The 21,104-nt window shown below is 50.1% G+C and overlaps 2 protein-coding genes across 4 annotated transcripts in view; one reads left to right on the top strand and one right to left on the bottom strand.

The window, feature by feature from the left end:
- Positions 1–10,137, bottom strand: part of TDRD10 (tudor domain containing 10) — a 39,142-nt gene extending 29,005 nt beyond the window's left edge. For 2 of the 3 annotated variants that reach the window (XM_083416696.1, XM_083416695.1), the window contains exons 1-2: positions 10,005–10,137; positions 7,651–7,700 (exon numbers count right to left, since the gene is read on the bottom strand). In XM_083416696.1, the coding sequence (XP_083272822.1) occupies positions 7,651–7,700; positions 10,005–10,071 (117 nt within the window). In that variant the 5' untranslated portion in view covers positions 10,072–10,137. Of the gene's footprint in view, positions 1–7,650; positions 7,744–8,471; positions 8,730–10,004 lie in introns of those variants that run through there. The other variant, XM_083416697.1, reaches the window with a different exon arrangement.
- Positions 1,210–17,003, top strand: SHE (Src homology 2 domain containing E). The gene is made up of 6 exons (XM_083416667.1): positions 1,210–2,530; positions 4,225–4,351; positions 10,029–10,313; positions 11,068–11,248; positions 13,984–14,103; positions 16,762–17,003. Exons 1-6 carry the CDS (start codon positions 2,042–2,044, stop codon positions 16,952–16,954), a joined length of 1,395 nt encoding a protein of 464 aa, XP_083272793.1. The 5' UTR covers positions 1,210–2,041; the 3' UTR covers positions 16,955–17,003.
- Positions 17,004–21,104: the final 4,101 nt, after the last annotated feature.

The following is a 21,104-nucleotide window of genomic DNA, read 5'->3' as shown; positions in this document are numbered from 1 at the left end:
AGAAAGAACCTGTCTCCAGTGTTACAACTACTTAGAGTAAACCCCTTGGAACTGATGGGCATTATAGGATTAGAACTACCCAAACAGTATAGTTGTTTGTTTTTTATGCATGCTACTACAGCCGCAAGAATGTGATTTGCCCAAAAGTGGAAAGGTGAAGAGGTCTCGACGAAAGATTGGATACAGAAATTAATGGAGTACGCAGAAACGGCGAAATTTACTGGAAGAATAACAAATAAAGATAACAAACAAACTCTTTATAAAGGAATGGAAGTGGGTTATTGTGTATTTACAAGCAAATTGTAAACGGATTAAGACATTGGCAGGATTATTGCGAAAACCTGCAGTGTGTGTGTATGTGTGTATATATATATATATATATATATGAATGAGATCTATATCAGAATAGACGAATAAAAGAATAAGTTAAGATAATTTGGAGCATGCAGGAAAAGATGGGAGGGGATGTAAGGAACTGCAAAATAATATAAATGTACATAAATGAAAATAATAAGAAAAGAAACTGATGGGCATGACTAACCCGATCCATTAATTTCAAGGGGTTTACTTTGAGTTGGAGACAATCTATAGAAAAGGAGGAAGAAAGGGGAGGATGGAGAAGTAAATGTTTATAATTCACCACGCAACCTTTTTTTTTTTTTTTTGTAAAGTGCATGTTTACTAAATCTTAAACCTTTAAGAAAAGCTGGCGTACAAGCCCCGTGAAAACGCGCAAGTTGCGCGCCCGGGCTCCGCTCCTCGCCTCTCTCTTCCGCGCCCAGAGGCCGGACCCCTCGCGGCTTTCCAGGCCGCCCCCTCCGGATCTGGGCGGGGAGGCTTCTTGCCAGAGCCAGCCGCCCTCTCGCCTTCCCTGTCCGGCAGCAGCAGCAGCGGGAGAGGCGCCTTGGGACGGCGTGGAAAAGCAGCGGCCGGGGGTCCCGTCGAGCAAAAGCAGGTACTAAAAGCAAAAGCAAACAGCGGAGCCCGAGGGCGCCATGGGGCGACCTCACCCCAGGGCTGGGTAAAGGAGAGGGAGGGATGATCCTTTGCCGCCCCCTTCCCGCTGTGTAAAAGGACCCCCCCTCTTGGAAAGACCCCTTTCCATGCCTTGAGAGGCACCCGCCTCTTGTTTTCTGGCCCCCTCCCACCCCCAGGACCAAGAAGCCCCAGTTCTGCCTGCTAGCTGGATCTCCCACAAAAGATTTTTCTCCCCTGCCTCTTATTAGGAAAAGTCTATGTCTCTCCCCTGCCTCTTATTAGGAAAAGTCTATGTCTTTCTTCCTTTCCAAAAATGAAAATTTAAGACCCCTTCTGTCTGCTGCAAAGCGTTTAGGAGATATAACTTGTTTGATCTCACCACCCCCCCAAAAAAAGTGGGGAAGCACTAGTTGCCCTTCCTTCCAAAGCCCCTCATAGTTACAATTTAAAATTCTTACTACTCTGACTGCCAGCTCACCTCCTTGTTGGCAGATAGAGAGAAAAGTTGTCTACCCACTTTTTTGGGGGGGGGGCTACAGAGCTGGGCAAATGAGGCATTAAAAGGGGGACCCGGGGGTCCTCCACCTCCATGCGCTCTCCCAGTTGCTCATATTGTTGGATGAGTTTTATATTTCCGTAGGTGTAACTGTTTTACCGATCCACCCAAATTGATGCTTCCCTCTCCGCTGGCCAGTTCTGCTTCCTTTTAAACTCCTTTACTATTCAGTTGGAAGTGGTGGCTTTTAATCCCTTGGGAGAAAGAGGAATTGGGCGGGACAAGGTGACCAGGTATTGGCCCTAATCCTGGCCACTTCCTCACCTCCTTTGCCCAGGGAATGCCTTTCCTATCCTTTGGGCGCTGGGCCTCCCCTCGCCTCTGGCTGCCCTTCTCAGAGTTACGTGGCTGGGTTGTCAGGGGGCGCGTGGCCAATTTGAGGCCTCCATCTCAGGCTCCCGAGACAGCCTGTGCCAGCCTTGGCGCAGGCCTCCGTCCTTTCCCCAGCGGTACCCCAAACTCAGTTTCTCCTTGACCCCTGCTGCCGTCTGGTGCCCTCTGCCCCCCATGGCCGCCAAGTGGTTCAAAGAGTTTCCGTCCAGCCTGAAAACGGTTTCGGAGAGAGCCAAGCCGGGCAGCGCTGCCAACCTTGGGAAGCTGTGCAGTGCCTCGCGCAAGAGCCTAGGTCCTCCTGAAGCGGGCACGGCGGCTTCTCTGCCCGGGAAGAACCGGAAAAACTCTGCCACTGAGCTGGGCGGCCCGCGGACGCTGCTTCTGCCAGGGAAAGATGGCGGAAGCGGCCGGCTTTCGCGGGACAACCTCCAGGGCCTGCTGCAAGCCGCCGCGGGGAAGATGCGCAAGAATTCGCGGGTGGATGGGGCCCCCGCGGACGAAGCGGCACGGGGGGCGCCCAAAGGCAACGCCGGCTGCGGGACCTACATCAACCGGCTCATCAAAGTGGATGCTCATGAGAAAAATGGAAAGAACTACCCTGGCAGCGCCCCAAGTCCCACCCTGGTTGCAGCTCCCGAGTCAGAGAAGGCTAAACAGGAGACGGTAAGGATCCTGCTCATTCCGATACCCTTTCCATGGTGGTGCCAGCGTATTCCCATTGGGCAGGCTTATAATGGGTAGGCCGCATTCATTCTCCGTGCCCTTTCTCAGTTGCCAAAAGAAGATGACCTTCTAAGGACTCTCTGCCTATACCAACTTGACACCACTTAATGCCACTTTTGGTTTTGCTACCCAATTAACCTCGCGGGCACCCCTCGCCCTTGCATCTTTCATCTACCGTGGACGTGCTTCCTTCTGTAATTCCTTTGCCTCTCTTCCACTCCCTGCACCAGCTAATTAATCACATTCTTTTTTTAAAAAAAGAGATATAAGCCATTGCTCGATTTGTGAGAGCCTTGATGCTACGCTTAATTTAGCTGGTCTCAAAACCACCATGTTTCTTGTTATGCAGAGTGAGAATAAGAGGCGATGAAGAGAGTGGGTGGCTCTTTGAGCTGCCCGACGTCTGAAGAGAAGGGCGTCCTTAGTTCAGGGATGGGCTCAGGCTGTCAGCTGCAGATAGAACGTGGTGGGAAATTATAAAAGGGCTCCTTAAAAGCAAAACGAAAAGCCTAAAATAATTAATCTGCTTTCTGGGGTTCCGTTTTGAAGGACGTCCGAACAGCACTTTATATGAAAGGAGAAACTCCTGCGGTTTTTAATCCCGTATATAGAAATATAAATAGTTCTGTTCTTTGTTTGCACAGCACCATCAGTATACAGAATTTGATAAGCAACCTCCCCAGAACTTCTACTTTATGTAAAAATCACTGTTGTTACTTAAACTCTGAGGTGCTCCTGTCATTTATGGGGGGGTACAATTGTCGTTGGTTCTTCTGTTTACAATGTTCAGGGAAGTGTGCCTATCATTGCATAGCCAAAACAGCAAGAGCCACACACAGCAGGACGGTGGTAGCAGGTTTACCTGGAGGGGGGTCTCGAGCTTTGCAGAAGGACACAATAATATTTAGAAAAAGAGGGTGGGGAAGAGGCAGAAACTGCTGAATGAGGACTGAGCATGCTCAGTGGCCGCAGAAGACCTGAAAACATGAGGGGGAACGGAATGGAGCACCTGAAAGGGGACATGGCTGGCTGGCTGGCAGGAACCCAGAAAAAGCACACTCCATACCGCAACATTTTGTTGCAGGCCCCGCTATCTATTGATTTATTTGTAATTTAAGGTGATTTATACACTGCCATTTGCGCAAGCGACAGGGTGCTTTACAATAAGGCACGTAAATGAAAAACAAGGAAACCACCAAACCCATAAAATAGTGCCGTCCTTTAAAAGAGGGCAACCTTTTCCCAGACCAGCAGGTGTGGCTTGGGGAGGGGGTGTGGCTGAGAAGGTGTGGCCTCAGGAGAGTTTCCGGGGAAGAGGGATGGATGACTAAACCACTCTAGGAATTGTAGTTCTGGGGAGGAAATACGAGGGCAGGAGTCTCCAATTTTGAGCACCCTGAACAAACTACAGTTCCCAGGATTCTTGGTGGGGGGAGCCAGGGTTGTTTAAAGTACTATTGTAGTGCTTAAAACGTAATGTGCAGACAGGGGTAGGATGTTAGCCACATGAGAGGAGCCACACACAAATACACATTTCAGGGGTTGGACTAGATGAGCCTTTGGGTCCCTTCCAGCTTGACAGTTCTGTGAAATAAGCCTCGCCTGATTGCTTAACGCTTCCCTTTGCCGTCAAGGTTATTATCCTGGAAGATTACGCCGACCCGTACGATGCCAAGCGCACCAAGGGTCAGCGAGACGCCGAGAGGCTAGGAGAAAATGACGGCTATATGGAGCCATACGATGCCCAGCAGATGATCACCGGTAAGTGTCTGGGCGCGTCTGCCGGGGGGGGGGGGGGCATTAGGCGGCCACGCCAGCCTCAAAATCCCGAGACAAGGGGAGAGTTGGCATCACTTGCCCATGTCCCTTTCTGGAGTCCGTCCGTCCGTCCGTCTATGCCCTCTTGGCGACACCGAACGGAGCGTGAGACAGCTTAGCAGTTTGGAAAACTGGAGCCGCCGTTAATTGTTCCAAAGAAAGGTCATCTTTTTAACGTTTCCTTTCTCGACACTCCGAGGGGTGGAGGCAAAGAAACCTGGCAGGCCTTGGTTTGCCAGCCCAGTTGTTTAAATGCCAACGCCACCACCTCACTCACGACTGACTGATCAGTCAAATGCAAGGTTTTTTGAGGTGTCTCGCTGGAGGAAAATTCTTGTCACGATGTTTTCTGAGGAATCCTTGCAAGTTTGTCATGGGAACCTTGGTTGTTGTCAAGAATTCTGGGACATTTTCTTTAGGGTTCATGCAGGTTCTTGGCCAGGACCAAGTTGGCCTTCATAGTTTCCCTGTGAGGACAGAGGCTGCACCCTAGAACAAAGGTGGGGCACCCATGGCTGTCTGGAGGTGGCTGGGACCCTGGCACCCATCATCCCTGGCCATCAGTTTTCCTGTGTTGTTGTTGTTGTTGTTGTCGTTTAGTTGTGTCTGACTCTTAATGACCCCATGGACCAGAGCACTCCTGCCTTCCACTGCCTCCCACAGTTTGGTCAAACTCATGCTGGTAGCTCATGCTGTCCAACCATCTTGTCCTCTGTTGTCCCCTTCTCCTGGTGCCCTCCATCTTTCCCATCATCAGGGTCTTTTCCAGGGAGTCTTCTCTTCTCATGAGATGGCCAAAGTATTGGAGCCTCAGCTTCAATTTTCCTACCAATTTTCAGTTTTCCTACCAATGATCTAAAGATCTCCCCCACATCCCATAAGACCACTGAGTCAGAATTAACCACTGCACCACTTCCTATTTCCCGACTTCCCATCATTCGAGTGCCTGGTCAGTTACCAAATCTTGTGGCAGGGAGTCCCACAAGCTAAGCTCTGGCTGTGCGGAAGAAGCGGTTCCATCTACAAGGTGGGGCAGTGATTTAGCCCTGATTTAGATACAGGGGTGTGTATAGAAGCTAGTCTACTGTACAAAATTTAAACCTCTTGCTCCACCCACTTTTGCCCCAGACCCCACCCACCACTGCCATGCGGCCCCCAGGAGGTCACCCAGAAGGGAATGTGGCCCTAGGTCTGAAAAATCTCCCCCACTCCCAGACTACAGCACCTAGAAGCAGCCAATGTGGGCATGGTTTCGTGTTATTAAATTCAGATTTCAAGCGGCCTGAACCCCCACCGATCCCCTATTTCCCACATTGTCAGTGTGAGGTTGGGACCCCTTGACCCACCCTGCTGGGGGTCACTCGCACCCCAGCTGCTCCTTTTCTCTTCCCACCAAAATTAAAACAAAACAAAACAACTCCCCCACAACCTTATCTCTCCCAGCAGAGAGGCAGGAAAGGAGAGAGCTGGTTTCCTGACCCAGATTTCTTTTTCCCGTTAGACCCCCCTCCCCTGCCCCTCAGCCGCCACCAGATTTCTGCCCTGTCTCCCAGCTGTGCCAGAAATTTGCTTTCTCAAATTAAAAGCAGCATGCTTGTTTTACAGTAGCTAACTTTTATCTCAGGTCATCTTTTTTTGCAAGGTCGCTTTGCAAGGGCAGAGAGAGTGATGGAATATTATGGTGCTTTTCGAGCGCATCTGCAGCGTGTGTTTAAAGATCATGGCTTCCTCCCCAGGGAATACTGGGACCTTTGCCCCTACGAACTCTGGGAATTGTAGCTCTGTTGAGGGGAAGAGGGGGTCACCTAACCAAGAACTACAATTCCCAAAGGGTTGCTTGTTAAACTAGACCCTCCAATTGTCCCTATTTTCCAGGGACAGTCCCGGGTTTATAGCAGCCATCCCGGTTTCTGATTTGATCCCAGAATATTCCTCTTTTCTTTAGGACATCCCTATTTTCATCAGAGAAATGTTGGAGGGGATGTGTCTATTCTGATTGGTAAAATGTTGGAGAAAATCCTGAGAAAAGTCATTTACTTTGAGTGCCCCTCCAAGTACCCCTATTTTCCAGGGACAGTCCTGTATTTACAGAAGCCGTCCCAGTTTCAGATTTGATCCCGGAATGTCCTGCTTTTCCCTATTTTCATCAGAGAAATGTTGGAGTTATGTTGGAATTATGCGACCCCCGACCCCCCCGAGCCAAGGAGATAAGTAACTATACAACCTTTAGAAGAAAACTGAAGGCAGCCCTGTGTAGGGAAGTTTATAAAGGTTTTATTATGTTTTTATATACGTTGGAAGCCGCTCCAAGTGGCTGGGGCAACCCAGTCCGATGGACGGGATATAAATAATAAAATTATTATTATTATTATAGAATAGGACATCCCTATTTTCATCAGAGAAATGTTGGAGGGTATGTTAAATTGCACGCTGAGAATGGTAACTCTGGGATTGGAAGTTTATAAAGGTTTTATTATGTTTTTATATACGTTGGAAGCCATCCTGAGTAGACGGGGTATAAATAATAAAATAATAATAATAATAATAGATTAGGACATCCCTATTTTCATCAGAGAAATGTTGGAGGGTATGTTAAAAGCACGCTGAGAATGGTAGCTCTGGGATTGGAAGTTTATAAAGGTTTTATTATGTTTTTATATACGTTGGAAGCCATCCCGAGTGGACGGGGTATAAATAATAAAATAAGAATAAGAATAGAATAGGACATCCCTATTTTCATCAGAGAAATGTTGGAGGGTATGTTAAAAGCACGCAGAGAATGGTAGCTCTGTGCAGTGAGCGGGGAGAACGGTTTCTTAACAACTCTCAGCACCCATCGCAAGCTACATTTCCCAGGATCCTTTGGGGGAAGCCATGACAATTTAAATTGGTACAATTTACTGCTTCAAGTGTGTGATTCGGGGCCTTATTTCTAACTTGCTCGAGTCAGTTAGCACCTGAGGGGCCTCATTCTGCCGCGTGGGGCCCTGGACCTCTGCCCCACCCCGCCCCACCCCAGGCCCTGCCCTGACGGACCCCTGCCATTTTGTAAAAACAAACAGGCCTCAAACGTGGCCGGTTGCCTAGCAACCACCGGATGCCTGCCCTGGGCTCTCAGGCCCGTGGCGTTCCCACCCGGAGCTGACACAGAATAACAGGAAATGGTAGCGCCGGAAGCCGGAGGCGATGTGGGGCATTGTTGGTGGAGGTGGCGTCCGTGCGCAGGATATGGGCGCTTTTACCTCAGATGCTGGTTTCGAGTGCGAGAGTTTCCCAGATCCTACATTCGCTTCTGGTTTTGACCCACCGCAGGATAGGAGACAGTCCAATCTTTCCTGTCAAGAACAGAGGAAGCTGATTTGCACCGAGTCTGAAACCTGGGTCCACCTTGTTCAATGTTGCATGCACTGACTGGCAGCATCTCTCCAGGATTTCAGGCAGGGAGTCTGTATCTCTCTCCCTGGAGATGCTCCCGGGATTTGAATCTGGGACCGTGCAATGCAGATGCTCTCCCACTGGACGATGGCTCTTTCCCTGGAAATAAGGGGAGTTTCTAGTCCTCATGGCGTCACATAAAGGGTTGATTTTAACATCATAGCCAGACACTGGAGAGATCTGTCAGCATGGACGAATGGTACCAAATAGTATGGGAAACAGCCTCATTAGAAAAACTAACCAATAAACTTTAAACTGACACAGGGACAGATGGAAGAAGACGCCTATGGCTCCCCTTTATCACATACACAGCCCAACAAGACGACGACAAGAACCCACCAACCGCACACAATATGGCTAACCTGATTCAATAATAATAATAATATTTCTTTATTTATACCCCGCCCTTGGCGGTTCAGAAAACCGGGCTCCACTCACACACTGAAACAAAGTTCACCACAGCCGGTCACAAACAAACAACCACACCTGAGGCCAACCCCAACCTCTCTCGCCACCAAAGGATCACAAGCGAATAGTAAAAAAAACCTGCACAAGCGATGCTGACACAAAACCCCACACATACATTAAATAAAATAGAAACATCGCTAACGGACCCCAACCCACTCACCATGACCCCCTCCACCTCTTTCCCCCTTTTCTTCCTAATGTAACACTAATGCAGGGGTCAGCAACCTGCGGCCCGTAGACCACAAGCAGCCTTCGGGGGTCGTTTAAACAGCCCACGAGTCACCCCCAAACTGAGCCGTCCGCTCAGTGAGTCCCCGCGCGCTGCGCTAAAGCGGAGCAGCGCAGAGCAGGGACTCGCTTCCGCTGCGCCGGAAATCGCATCTGCGCAGACTCAGACACTGAAAATTGCATATGTGCAGACGTGATCCGGCCCATAAAGCCGATCTCCGCAGGAGTGAACCGGCCCGGGCATGATCAACCTTGCCGAGCCCTGCACTAACGTCTCAACAAACGAAACTGATCTGTAGAAAATGTAACTTGGAAAAAGAGAGACATTGCACATACTTTTGCAAACCAGGAAATCTTTAATAAAAAATACGTTTAAAAAACCCATAAAGGGTTGGTTTAAATAGGAACGTGGGAAACTTGTCTCACTTGACTTTTAATCTCAGGCTGGTGGGTTCAAGCCCCACGCTGGGCAAAAGATTCCTGCATTGCAGCGGGTTGGACTAGATGACCCTCAGGGTCCCTTCCCAGATTCTGTGAATCTGCCTCATACTGAGTCAGACTCTTAACTCAACTTTGCCTCACCCATGTTTTGAATTCTGAGGAGAAAACCAGATGAATCGGAAGCAAGGGATTAAAAAATCTTTACTAGAATACTGTACTAGAGTACATAAGCGGGCAGGTCACAAAACGGAAGCAATGTTTGTTCTAGGAAAAATCAGAATCGGGTGGAAAGTATCATGGAATGAGAACCCACGAGGCATTGTTCTAGCTGTTCCCTGCGACACAACCCATTTCATGTTGTGGAATTATGCATAAGAGAAACCTAACAGGGTTGCTAGCTTGTTCACCCTGCAGTCCTGGAACGAAGTGTATCTCTGCTATAAAATTTATTAAAAAAACAAAACAAAACCTTTTGTCTACTTTGACTGACAGCAAAGGACCCATTAGATTGAATGGGGTACATACACACAGAGAAATTGCTCTTTTTCACTCACTCGCACTCACACATATGCATAATAAAGGCAAAGGACCCCTGGATGATTACGGTAAGTTCAGTCAAAGGTGACTTTGGGGTTGTGGCACTCATCTCGCTTTCAGGCTGAGGAAGCCGGCGTTTATCCACAGACAGCTTTCCAGGTCATGTGGCCAGCATGATTAAACCGCTTCTGGCGCAACGGGACACCGTGACGGTACCCAGAGCACACGGAAATGCCGTTTACCTTCCCACCACAGCGGTACCTATTTATCTACTTGCACTGGTGTGCTTTCGAACTGCTAGGCTGGCAGGAGCTGGGACAGAGCAACAGGAGCTCACCCCTGTCGCAGGGATTTGAACCACCAGCCTTCTGATCTCTATGCTAAGCATAGAGTGTGCGTGCACACACACACACACAAATGTGGTAGCCAGAGAAAAATCAACGGGTACCTTTTACAAAAATGTTGACGGGTGCAGAGAAACCCTGACCTTTCCACCCCGTTTTCCTCCCAGAAATCCGCAGGCGGGGTTCAAAAGACCCTCTCGTCAAAGCCATCTTGCTGTTGGATGAGCCGGTGGAGGCCAAAGGAGACCCCCCTGCTGCTGCTGCTGCTGCTACAACTACAACTATTAAGCGCCAAGGGGCCAAACCGCCACAGCTCTATGACACCCCCTACGAACCGGCGGAAGCTGGGCCCAAGCCAGAGGCCCGACTCCCGGAGAATGACGAGCGGCCGCCAGCTGAGTACGAACAGCCCTGGGAGTGGAAGAAAGATCAAATCGTGAAAGCTCTCTCAGGTAAGTGACAGTATGTGCATGCGGAGATTAGGGTTGGGAGTGGGGTGCGTTGTCTCAGGTTTATTTGCCTGGTCACCTATGGTGAGCTCAGAAATTCGTCCAGGCGACCAGGCAGAGAAGTTTAACCAGAAGCTGTCCTTCTTCCGTTCTGTTTAAGACCCAAATAACGCACATAAGGGGACATGGGTGGCGCTTTTGGTTAAACCACAGAGCCTAGGACTTGCTGATCAGAAGGTTGGCGGTTTGAATCCCCGCTATGGGATGAGCTCCTGTTGCTCGGTCCCTGCTCCTGCCAACCTAGCAGTTCAAAAGCACGTCAGAGTGCAAGTAGATAAATAGGTACCACTCTGGCAGGAAGGTAAACGGCATTTCCGTGCGCTGCTCTGGCTCGCCAGAAGCAGCTTAGTCATGCTGGCCACATGACCCGGAAGCTGTACGCCGGCTCCCTCGGCCAATAAAGCGAGATGAGCGCCGCAACCCCAGAGTCGGCCACGACTGGACCTAAAGGTCAGGGGTCCCTTTACCTTTACCTAACTCACGTAAATCTATGTGTAGATGAATAACTTCCATAAACCTACGCCAGAGGGCTGACTTTGGCACCCACCCATCAGTCGCCGGCCATAATTATGACACCAGATGATCCACAGATTGACTACAGATGCAGTTGATAATAACTTGCAAGTCACTGGCAGCGCTGGACTCCCATTGGTGGATGTGTGGCGCATCCGTGAAGACTCTTCCCCTTTCCTTCCAGTGCAGTTTGACGGGCCAGAGAGACCCCCAGCGCCCAAGGATGAGGCTCCAGCACAGTCGCGGCAACAGCAGCATCGCCGCCAGCGGAGCTGGCCCTCCAAGATGGTGAAGCCCATGGCAGTGGCAGAGCCAGACTCGGATGGGGACCGTGTGGATCCTTCTCTTGCCTTGGAGAAACAGCCGTAAGTATTCAGCCGCCAAAGATAGCCTCAGCACCATAGCTGTGTATATTCTGTACCTCTGCAGGCCTCTTAGAATCCGATAGTCTCGGCTGTAGTTCAACATCCCCCAGCATTCATTTGTGGTTTTTTTAAAACAGAAGAAGGCAAGTTGCTAGCCCTCATTAAGTGGCACAAGATTCCTTGCGAATTTCACCAAGCCTGTCTGTCTGTGGATATTTTCCTTGCCTTCCCTTCCACCTTCCCAGCCGTTTGAAAGCACGTCAAAGTGCAAGTAGATAAATAGGTACCGCTCCGGCAGGGAGGTAAACGGCGTTTCTGTGTGCTGCTCTGGTTCCACCGTTCCTAGTTCTTCCCAGCTGAAGAAACAGAATACATTCAGGAATTATGCACTGAACAGGCATGCTTTATTTAAAAAGTCCTGCTTTTATTGGGCAGAATACACACGGTGTGGTCTTATCCTCCCTCCCCTGCTTCTACCAGCCTTTTGAAACGTTGAGATTTGGGGGGGTCTCCTATGCGTGGCGTACACAGCCCCTCCTTGGAATGCATCACCTAAATTCAGAGCCCTGAAAATCTCCCTTGTTTATTTGAAAAAACAAAAACAAAAGTAAGTTTCTGTCCCTCAGGGTAGAACCAGGAGGTACACTGACAGACTTCGCTGGTGGTTATGGAGCATGTATAAGATCTGGAGCAAAGCTTGCCCATTTATCATAGGATCTGAACAGCTCAGTTCGTAAGCAGCTGAGAGCTATCCTGTTCCTCACTGTGGACTAGAAGCTTGCTCTGATCTCATGGGGCCATTTGTATTCCAGACTGGAAGCAGTATTCCACTTCCTGGCCATGTGCTGAAGGTTCTCCACCCCTGATTTAGGCAGAATCCATCTGGAATGCTGCAAGTTGCAAGATTCTTGACCAGAGAGCTGGACTAGATGACTAGGGTTCTTTTCCAACTCTTAAGAATCTCTAGTTAATCTGTGTGAGCTCCTACCTGCAGTTTGAAAAGGATGCAACTCAATGTGGTGAGGGAAGACACACAGTCAGTGCTTTAACTCCACTGTCTTTGGGGTATTATTTTTTGAAAAACCCAGCCTGCAATAAAAGCCACCTTAGTGTTTTATAAACCGATGAACCCCAGCCAGAGAGCAAAATGAATTGGGGAGGGGTTTGTTCCTTCTTCTTTCTCCAAGCACGGAGGCGCAGGTCCATCTCATGAATAGGCTGATTGGCAGGCAGCTTTCAAGGACAGAGAAGGGGAAAGCTTTTCATGAGAGAGCATAATGAACCTGCGAAGTTAATTGCCATGGGATGTTGCTATGGCGACTTAGGATAAGTAGCGCTTTAAAAAGAGCAAGGTTGGGGGGGGCAGTTTTAGAAAAATCCGTGATAGATAGGGTTATCGACGGCTTTCCACTGAAAGCGAAGCCTCCATGTTTAAAAGCAGTATACCTGGGGCACCCTGGAACGCAGTCCCAACATTGCCTGATCACTTATGGCAAGTTAAGAAATTTGTCCAGGCGACTAGACAGAGAAGTTTAATAAGAAGCAGGTTCCTCCTCCCCTTTCCTTCTTGTTTATTTTAAGACCCAAAAAACTAATGTAAATATATGTGTGGATCAGGCATCCCCAAACTCGGCCCTCCAGCTGTTTTGGGACTACAGTTCCCATCATTCCTGACCACTGGTCCTGTTAGCTAGGGATGATGGGAATTGTAGTCCCAAAACAGCTGGAGGGCCAAGTTTGGGGGTGCCTGGTGTGGATGAATAACTTCCATAAACTTATGGACATTCCGGCAACAGGCATTATTCTGGTGAGCACTGACTCAGAAGTAGAGGGCCCATGGCTTGGCTTTTGAAAACAGGGTCTGTAGTACTTCACTGACTGGGAACCACTGCTCTGTGGTAAGAATAGCCCTGCTAGATCAGGCCAGAGGCCTGTCTAGTCCAGCATCCTGATCTGTCATGAGCAGATTATAGATTCATAGAATTGGAAGGGACCACGAGAAACACCTGGTACAGCTTGGCTCCCGAACAAATCGGCTCCTGAAAGTCGCAAACCCAGAAGTACCGTATTTTTCGCTCTATAAGACGTACCAGACCACAAGACGCACCTAGTTTTTGGAGGAGGAAAACAAGAAGAAAAATATTCTGAATCTCAGAAGCCCGAACAGCAAGAGGGATTGCTGCGCAGTGAAACCAGCAATCCCTCTTGCTGTTCTGGCTTCTGTGATAGCTGTGCAGCCTGCATTCGCTCCATAAGACGCACACACATTTCCCCTTACTTTTTAGGAGGGAAAAAGTGAGTCTTATAGAGCAAAAAATACGGTAAGTGTTCTGGTTTGCAAACGCTTTTTGGAAGCCAATGTCAGCATTGTTTTGGGGGGAGCAAACAGCCAATCAGAAGCCATGCCTCGGTTTGCGAACGTTTTGGAAGTCGAATGGACTTCCGGAACAGATTACGTTTGAGAACCAAGGTACGACTGTACCATTTTCAATCTCCGACAGTCGGCATGTCCAGAACGGATTGAGTTTGGGAACCAAGCTCCTGCAATGCAGGAATCTGTCACCCAGTGTGAGACTCGAACCCAGAGCCCTGCGATTAGGAATCGCCTGCTCTACCAACTGAGCTGACAATAGCCCACCAGGTGCCCACGAGCTCTCGGTCTCTCCCCTCCTGAGGTTTCCGTCAACTTGTATTCAGAAGCACCGCTGAAGCTGACCCTTCTCCTTTCCCTGCAGCTGGTTTCACGGCGCCATCACTCGAACCGAGGCGGAGAGCCGGCTGCAGCCGTGCCGGGAAGCCGGCTACCTGGTCCGCACCAGCGAGACAGCGACCAGCAAGTACTCCATCGCCCTCAAGTGAGTGCCTGTTCTCCGAGGCAGGAGGGCCGGATGGGGGCAAAGCAGACTCTGATCTGAAGTCAACTCACTCCCAGATCTCCCTTGCCAAGCCACACCATGGGGTCAGTGTTGTCGACCCGGGCCAGTAGCATTCCTCTCTGCCTCCTTGGGGGATGCCAGGAATCGAACCTGGTAGCTTCTGCATGCAAGGCAGATGTTCTACCTCTGAGCTATGGCCCCTTCCCTTGAATATAACAAGGTTCTAGTCCTCATGTTTCTGAACAAAGGGTTGGTTTAAAGAGGGACTTAGGAACCGGCCTCATCCCTTTGGTCTATCTGGCTCAGTGTTGTCTACACTGACTGGCAGCAGCTCTGCAGGGTTTCAGATTGGAGGGCCATTCCCAGTCCTAGCTGGAGACGCCAGGGATCTAACCTGTGACCTTCTGCATGCAAGGCAGGCGTCCCAAACCACTGATCAATGGCCGCCTCTACTTAACTCACCTCCACCTGCCCAAATAGCCACAGCTCTGCCTTGCATTTTGCAAGGAAATTGAGAGAGGGGAACCTGAAATGGGAGCGGGGGCTGCAGGAGGAAAAGGAGATCCATTCAACCATCCCTGCCTCGTTCTCTACCCTGCCCACCCAGATTCCCGGAATCCTTTCGCCTTTCTGACCTTGCCTGTGTAGCTCTGCCGCCTCCCTTCCCAGCACTGGCTCCTCAGCGGAGGATCGCTGGCCGGGTGCGGCCCACACTTCCTTCCTCAGGATGCTGAGCCCCTGGATTGGAAACAATCGGAGCTGGGAAGGGAAGGGGATTTGAAAAGAGAGGGCGAGGAGTTGTGGCAGGGGAGGGCTAAGGCAGCGAGAAGCAGGCCAGGGACCTATAAGGGACCTATAAGACCCCCGGTCTCCTGGGGGTCCTGAGCCCCTTTGCATTTCCGGACTCGGTTCCGTAAAAGGAAAAGGCCTCTTTTCCTTTTTTTCCCCCTACTTTGCTGAATGCTGAGATGGGACCCTGTTATCCTGCTGGACCCTAATTCCCATCATCCCTGACCTTTGGCCACGTTGGCTGGGAGCTGATGGGAGCTGGAGTCCAAGAAAGTTGATGAACTGCAACTCCCTTCATCCCAGTGATTCTGTGTTCTGGGATCCAGGCCTCAGCTGCAGCTACGTTTTTATTGGCTTGGTTTGTTCCTTCAAAAGAAAAGTGGTCCATATTGGCACACATAAGAATTTACAGTGGTGCCCCGCAAGACGAATGCCTCGCCAGACGGAAAACCCGCAAGACGAAAGGGTTTTCCGTTTTCAGAGGTGCTTCGCAGGACGAATTTCTCTATGGGCTTGCTTCGCAAGACGAAAATGTCTTGCGATTCTTGAAGGGGTTTTTCGCTCCCCAACCCCTTTTTCTAAAGCGCTAAGCTGCTAATAGCCTTTTAGCAGCTAATCCGCTAATCCCTTAAGCCTTTAATAGCCGTTAATAGCCCTAAAACTGCTAATAGCGCTAATCCGCTAATGGGCTTGCTTCGCAAGACGAAAAAACCGCAAGACGAAGAGACTCGTGGAACGGATTCTTTTCGTCTTGCGAGGCACCACTGTATTTTTATTTTTAAAAAACCCTTTTATTATAAGAAGTCAATAATATTCCCAAACGACCTATACAACCATCCACATGAGTCAGGATGATGTCAAATCCCAGGTATAGGAGAGGAATACAAACACACACACACACACACACACACACACACACACACACACCATATTTATTCGAATGTAATGTGCACCTTTTTTGGCCAAATTACATTGCGAATATTCAGGTGCGCATTAGATTCGATTGCAAGCTTGAAAAGCACCGCTGACGTAGCAAATACTTTTTTGGGGTTTCAAGGTTTTAAAAAACTGAGGTGCGCATTAGATTCGTTGACGCATTAGATTTGCCTAAATACAGTATATATATCCCGCCTTTTCCATTGACGGGACTCAGCTTACATATACAGTGGTACCTCGGGTTACATACGCTTCAGGTTACATACGCTTCAGGTTACAGACTCCGCTAACCCAGAAATAGTGCTTCAGGTTAAGAACTTTGCTTCAGGATGAGAACAGAAATCGTGCTCCGGCAGCGCAGCAGCAGCAGGAGGCCCCATTAGCTAAAGTGGTGCTTCAGGTTAAGAACAGTTTCAGGTTAAGAACGGACCTCTGGAACGAATTAAGTACTTAACCCGAGGTACCACTGTACTGTCGTACCTTGGTTCTCGAGTGCCTTGGTACTCATACGATTTGGCTCCCAAATGCCAAAAATCCCGGAAGTAAGTGTTCCGGTTTACGAATGTTTTTTGGAAGCCAAACGTCTGACGTGGCTTCTGCTTGAGTGCAGGAAGCTCCTGCAGCCAATCGGAAGCCGTGCCTTGGTTTTTGAACGTTTCAGAAGTCAAACAGACTTCCGGAACAGATTACGCTTGAGAACCAAGGTACGATTCTCATTTTCAGTCTCTCCGACAGTCAGCACATTTCCTTTTAAAGCACGAATAATGTGAATAAATCAAGTGGGCTGGGAGTTTCAACTTGGAGGTGGACTAAGCCACAGGTGCCTTTGCACCCAGCAGGAAGGATTGAGAGGGGAGCGGGGGGGAATGCAAGCATCCCGTTCACGCACACCCAATTTTGTCCCCCGCCCAGGACCAGCCAAGGATGCGTCCACATCATCGTGGCCCAGACCAAGGATCACAAGTACACGCTCGACCAGTCCGGCGGCCTCTTTGACAGCGTCCCCGAAGTGGTGTGCTATTACTCCAGCGAGAAGCTGCCTTTCAAAGTGGCTGAGCATATGATGCTGCGCTACCCGGTCGCGACACCGAGCAAGACCCACTAGCGCCCCCCCTGCCCCCCATCCCCCTGTACACACACCTGGAATCAGAACTGGCAGTGGCGTAGCGTGGGGGGTGCAGGGGGGGGCCGGCCGCACCGGGCGCAACATCTGGGGGTTAGGGTTAGGGGGCGCAAATCCATGGGTTAGGGGGCGCAAATTACTTGCCTTGCCCCGGGTGCTGACAACCCACGCTACGCCACTGAGAACTGGCATCTGACTGGAGAAACGCTGGACTGGGGAAGGGATACCTTTACGCTCGTGAAACAGCCACGGATCAGCAGCGGATCTTCCCCACATTCTACTCCTTTCTGCTCATGGACTCCCCCCTCCCCCCCCCACTTCCCTCCCCCCAAGATCTCTGGGATCAGGACCCTCTGTTTCTCGTGAATCGGCCCTCCTTTCCTTCTGCACTGTAATTTATGTATAAATAAATTCATTCTGCCACAGGGCTGGGGGAAACAGTGGCTTTCCTGATGTGGTTGGACTCCCAGCCAGTGTGGCTGATAGGGCCTGGAGGAACCATAGAGATGGAAGGGATCCTGAGGATCACTTGGTTCAGCTTCCTGCGATGCAGGATTATGCGGCTGTCCCGTACGGGAATCGAACCCACAATGATAACATCCCCATGCTCTTAACCAGCCGAGCTATCCAGGACGGGAGTTGTAGTCCAATAGTTCCCCACTGGTTTCCCACCCCTAATCTAGTGTGACCGATCTGCTGGGCAGATGAAAGGGTGTGGCGGCAGCAGTGCTGACCCATTAAGTTCTATTGGATGTTATAAGGAAGGTTCGGTTCTGAGATTCTGTGGAGAGGGGACTGAATCTTCTCGTCTCAGATTCTGTGGTCGACAGGGGCAGGACAGAGCTTAGGACCCCATATTATCCTCCATGATCCTCTTTTGCTTTCTCCCATATGAATGAATAGCTACTGTTCATTTCCACGGAGGGAAGACACACCTGCAGCCATATGGGAGGAATTTAGCGCATCATAATCTAGACCGGCGGGACGCGGGTGGTGCTGTGGGTTAAACCACAGAGCCTAGGGCTTGCCGATCAGAAGGTTGGCGGTTCGAATCCCCAAGATGGGGTGAGCTCCCATTTCTCGGTCCCTGCTCCTGCCAACCTAGCAGTTCGAAAGCACACCAGTGCAAGTAGATAAATAGGTACCGCTCTGGCGGAAAGGTAAACGGCGTTTCCATGTGCTGCTTTGGCTCGCCAGAAGTGGCTTAGTCATGCTGGCCACATGACCCGGAAGCTGTACGCCGGCTCCCTTGGCCAATAAAGCGAGATGAGCGCCACAACCCCAGACTCGGTCACAACTGGACCTAACGGTCAGGGGTCCCTTTACCTTTTTAATGCAGCTGAAGGTTGGGAGATTCGTGAAAGGTAAAAGAGAGTCCTTTTTCACACAGTGCATAGTTACACTGCGGAACTCCCTGCTGCAGGACCCCAGAGTCGGCCACGGCTGGACCTAATGGTCAGGGGTCCCTTTACCTTTAATCTAGACCGGTGCCATCCTCCAAGAAGGGGATGCTGGGCTAAGATGGGCCACTGGCCTGATCCTGCTTTTAAGTTCTCAGGGCCTGGGGTCATGTGCCCCTTCCTCAGTGTTTTATGGATCTGATGACCAAATATAAACACAGCCCATAGGGGAAAACGGGGAGGGGGAAAACACTTGTATGTGGCCACCTTGAACTCCTTGAAGAAAAGATGGGCTAGAAATCTAATAAACAAACAAACAAATTCTAGTTTTTGTCCCCATCTTCCTCCTCCCTGGTGAGTTCTGAGGGCAGACCGAAGCTCGTGGGGCAGGGTCTGTTTTTTTGCCCTCGCGAGTGACACCTCTGGCTGTTTTTTTGGCCGTGCTTGTGGCTTTCGAGACAGCAGATCGGCTACTCGCGACCCACCACTCCACGAGGGTGACGACCATCTGGAAATCTCGTCTGGGGACCACTTTCGCCTTGACCACAGTGTCTGGTTCCACTTCCTAAGATGGGCCTATGCCTGTAGATAGGTGCCACGCTTGACATCTCCCAGGGGATGAGAACGGAATCCCCTCCCAACCATCAGATCCTTTCCTTTGCAGGCCTCCTTGAGTGCCATTTGCTGGAAAGGAAGGGTACGGATTTCACAAAGTGAGGAGGCACTGCCAAGCTAAGCTTTCCAGGGACTGCCCCCAGAATGTGCTTTTCCCAGGGGGCCCACTTAAACCTGGAACCAATTCAACTACACATCATTGGGGTGGCAGTATGGTCTAAACCACTGAGCCTCTTGGGCTTGCCAATCAGAAGGTCGGCGGTTCGAATCCCCGCGACGGGGTGAGCTCCCGTTGCTCTGTTCCAGCTCCTGCCAACCTAGCAGATCGAAAGCACGCTAGTGCAAGTAGATAAATAGGTACCACTGCGGCGGGAAGGTAAACAACATTTCCGTGCACTCTGGTTTCCATCACGGTGTTCCACTGTGCCGGAAGCTGTTTAGTCGTGCTGGCCACATGACCCGGAAAGCTGTCTGTGGACAAACGTCGGCTTCCTCGGCCTGAAAGCGAGATGAGCACCGCAACCCCATAGTCGCCTTTGACTGGAGGTCCAGAGGTCCTTTACCTTTACCTTTTACATCAGCAGTGGTTGGTGGCCGTTGGGACACTGGTAGGGTGGAAGGCAGGGAGACTGGCACTAGGGGGCACCAGAGCCAATGGGAGGCAGAGTAGACCGAGTTCTACAAGAGCAACACCAAGAGGAAGGAAGAGGAATCTTGACAGTCAACGCCCCCCCCCCCCAGCCTGGTTGTTGTAAATAAGAAGCCACCCGCTGCTCCTATTTGTTGTTGTTGTTTAGTCGTTTAGTTGTGTCCGACTCTTGGTGACCCCCTGGACCAGAGCATGCCAGGCACTCCTGTCTTCCACTGCCTCCCGCAGTTTGGTCAAACTCATGCTGGTAGCTTCGAGAACACTATCCTACCATCTCATCCTCTGTCGTCTCCTTCTCCTTGTGCCCTCCATCCTTCCCAACATCAGGGTCTTTTCCAGGGAGTCTTCTCTTCTCATGAGGTGGCCAAAGTATTGGAGCCTCAGCTTCAGGATCCGTCCTTCCAGTGAGCACTCAGGGCTGATTTCCTTCAGAATGGAGAGGTTTGATCTTCTTGCAGTCCATGGGACTCTCAAGAGTCTCCTCCAGCACCATCATTCAAAAACTGCTCCTATACACACACTCAAAGCTGTGCTCTCATGATTGTTAAGGTTACCAGACGTCCCTGTTTCCCAGGGACAGTCCCCGGATTTACAAATCAGTCCCCATTCAAAATCCATTGAAGTTGAAAAGTGTCCCCGGATTCATTGAAAAAAATCTGGTAACCTTATGTTAAGTAGAATCTGCATGGACAGGGGCATCAGACCTCTGAGTAACATTCTAGGGGAAGCAACAGGCTCGAGAGGGCTGCACCTCTTAGGCCCTGTGGGCTTCAGTCGCTGTGGGAAGTGGGATTCTGGGACTAGATGGCCCTTTTGGTTAGGCCCACCTCAGCTTCCCTTACGTTAATAGCTGTGATAGGAATGGAACCTCCATCTCCAAGAGCATTCTACCTCTGGTCTGATCCAGCAAGGCTCCTCTGCTGTTCATACACCTACTTATTTTATATTTTGCTCATCATCAATCTTTATTACGGTCCAGAGACCCAACAAATCGTTACAAAGCAATGCACAATTCAGACAGCCTACCTGCAGGTTAAACAAGCATTTTGTTCAGACTTAAAAGATATGGATCATTAGTTCTTGCAACCACCGATAAAAACTTCACCACTGCTAAATATGCTAGCGTTTGTCCAGTCTTCCAATAGGAACCTGGCATAGTGAGCCTCTGATTTTCACAGGAAAGGTACCAGCAAGGGTAATATCAGTTCAGCCCTGGCTTGCTCGTATTTCGCATAGTGCAGCAAAATATGTTTTATAGAATCGATGTCTTGAGCACACAAGCAAAGTCTGTCCTTATTTTGCGCATATATATATATGTGTGTGTATATATATATGTTTATCTTGATCAAGGGACGCGGGTGGCGCTGTGGGTTAAAAGCCTCTGTGCCTAGGGCTTGCCGATCGAAAGGTCGGCGGTTCGAATCCCCATGGCGGGGTGCGCTCCTGCTGTTCGGTCCCAGTGCCTGCC

This window comes from Podarcis tiliguerta (assembly GCF_965153285.1).
Source record: "Podarcis tiliguerta genome assembly, chromosome: 16".
NCBI lineage: Eukaryota > Metazoa > Chordata > Lepidosauria > Squamata > Lacertidae > Podarcis > Podarcis tiliguerta.
This window is presented reverse-complemented; position numbering and strand designations above follow the sequence as displayed.

Bases quoted from the DNA above. Each gene is read 5' to 3' on its own strand.
- SHE (XM_083416667.1), top strand. From the start codon at position 2,042: ATGGCCGCCAAGTGGTTCAAAGAGTTTCCGTCCAGCCTGAAAACGGTT. The intron at 2,531-4,224 runs GTAAGGATCCTG...TTTGCCGTCAAG, and splicing joins AGAAGGCTAAACAGGAGACG to GTTATTATCCTGGAAGATTA. The intron at 11,249-13,983 runs GTAAGTATTCAG...CTTTCCCTGCAG, and splicing joins CTTGCCTTGGAGAAACAGCC to CTGGTTTCACGGCGCCATCA.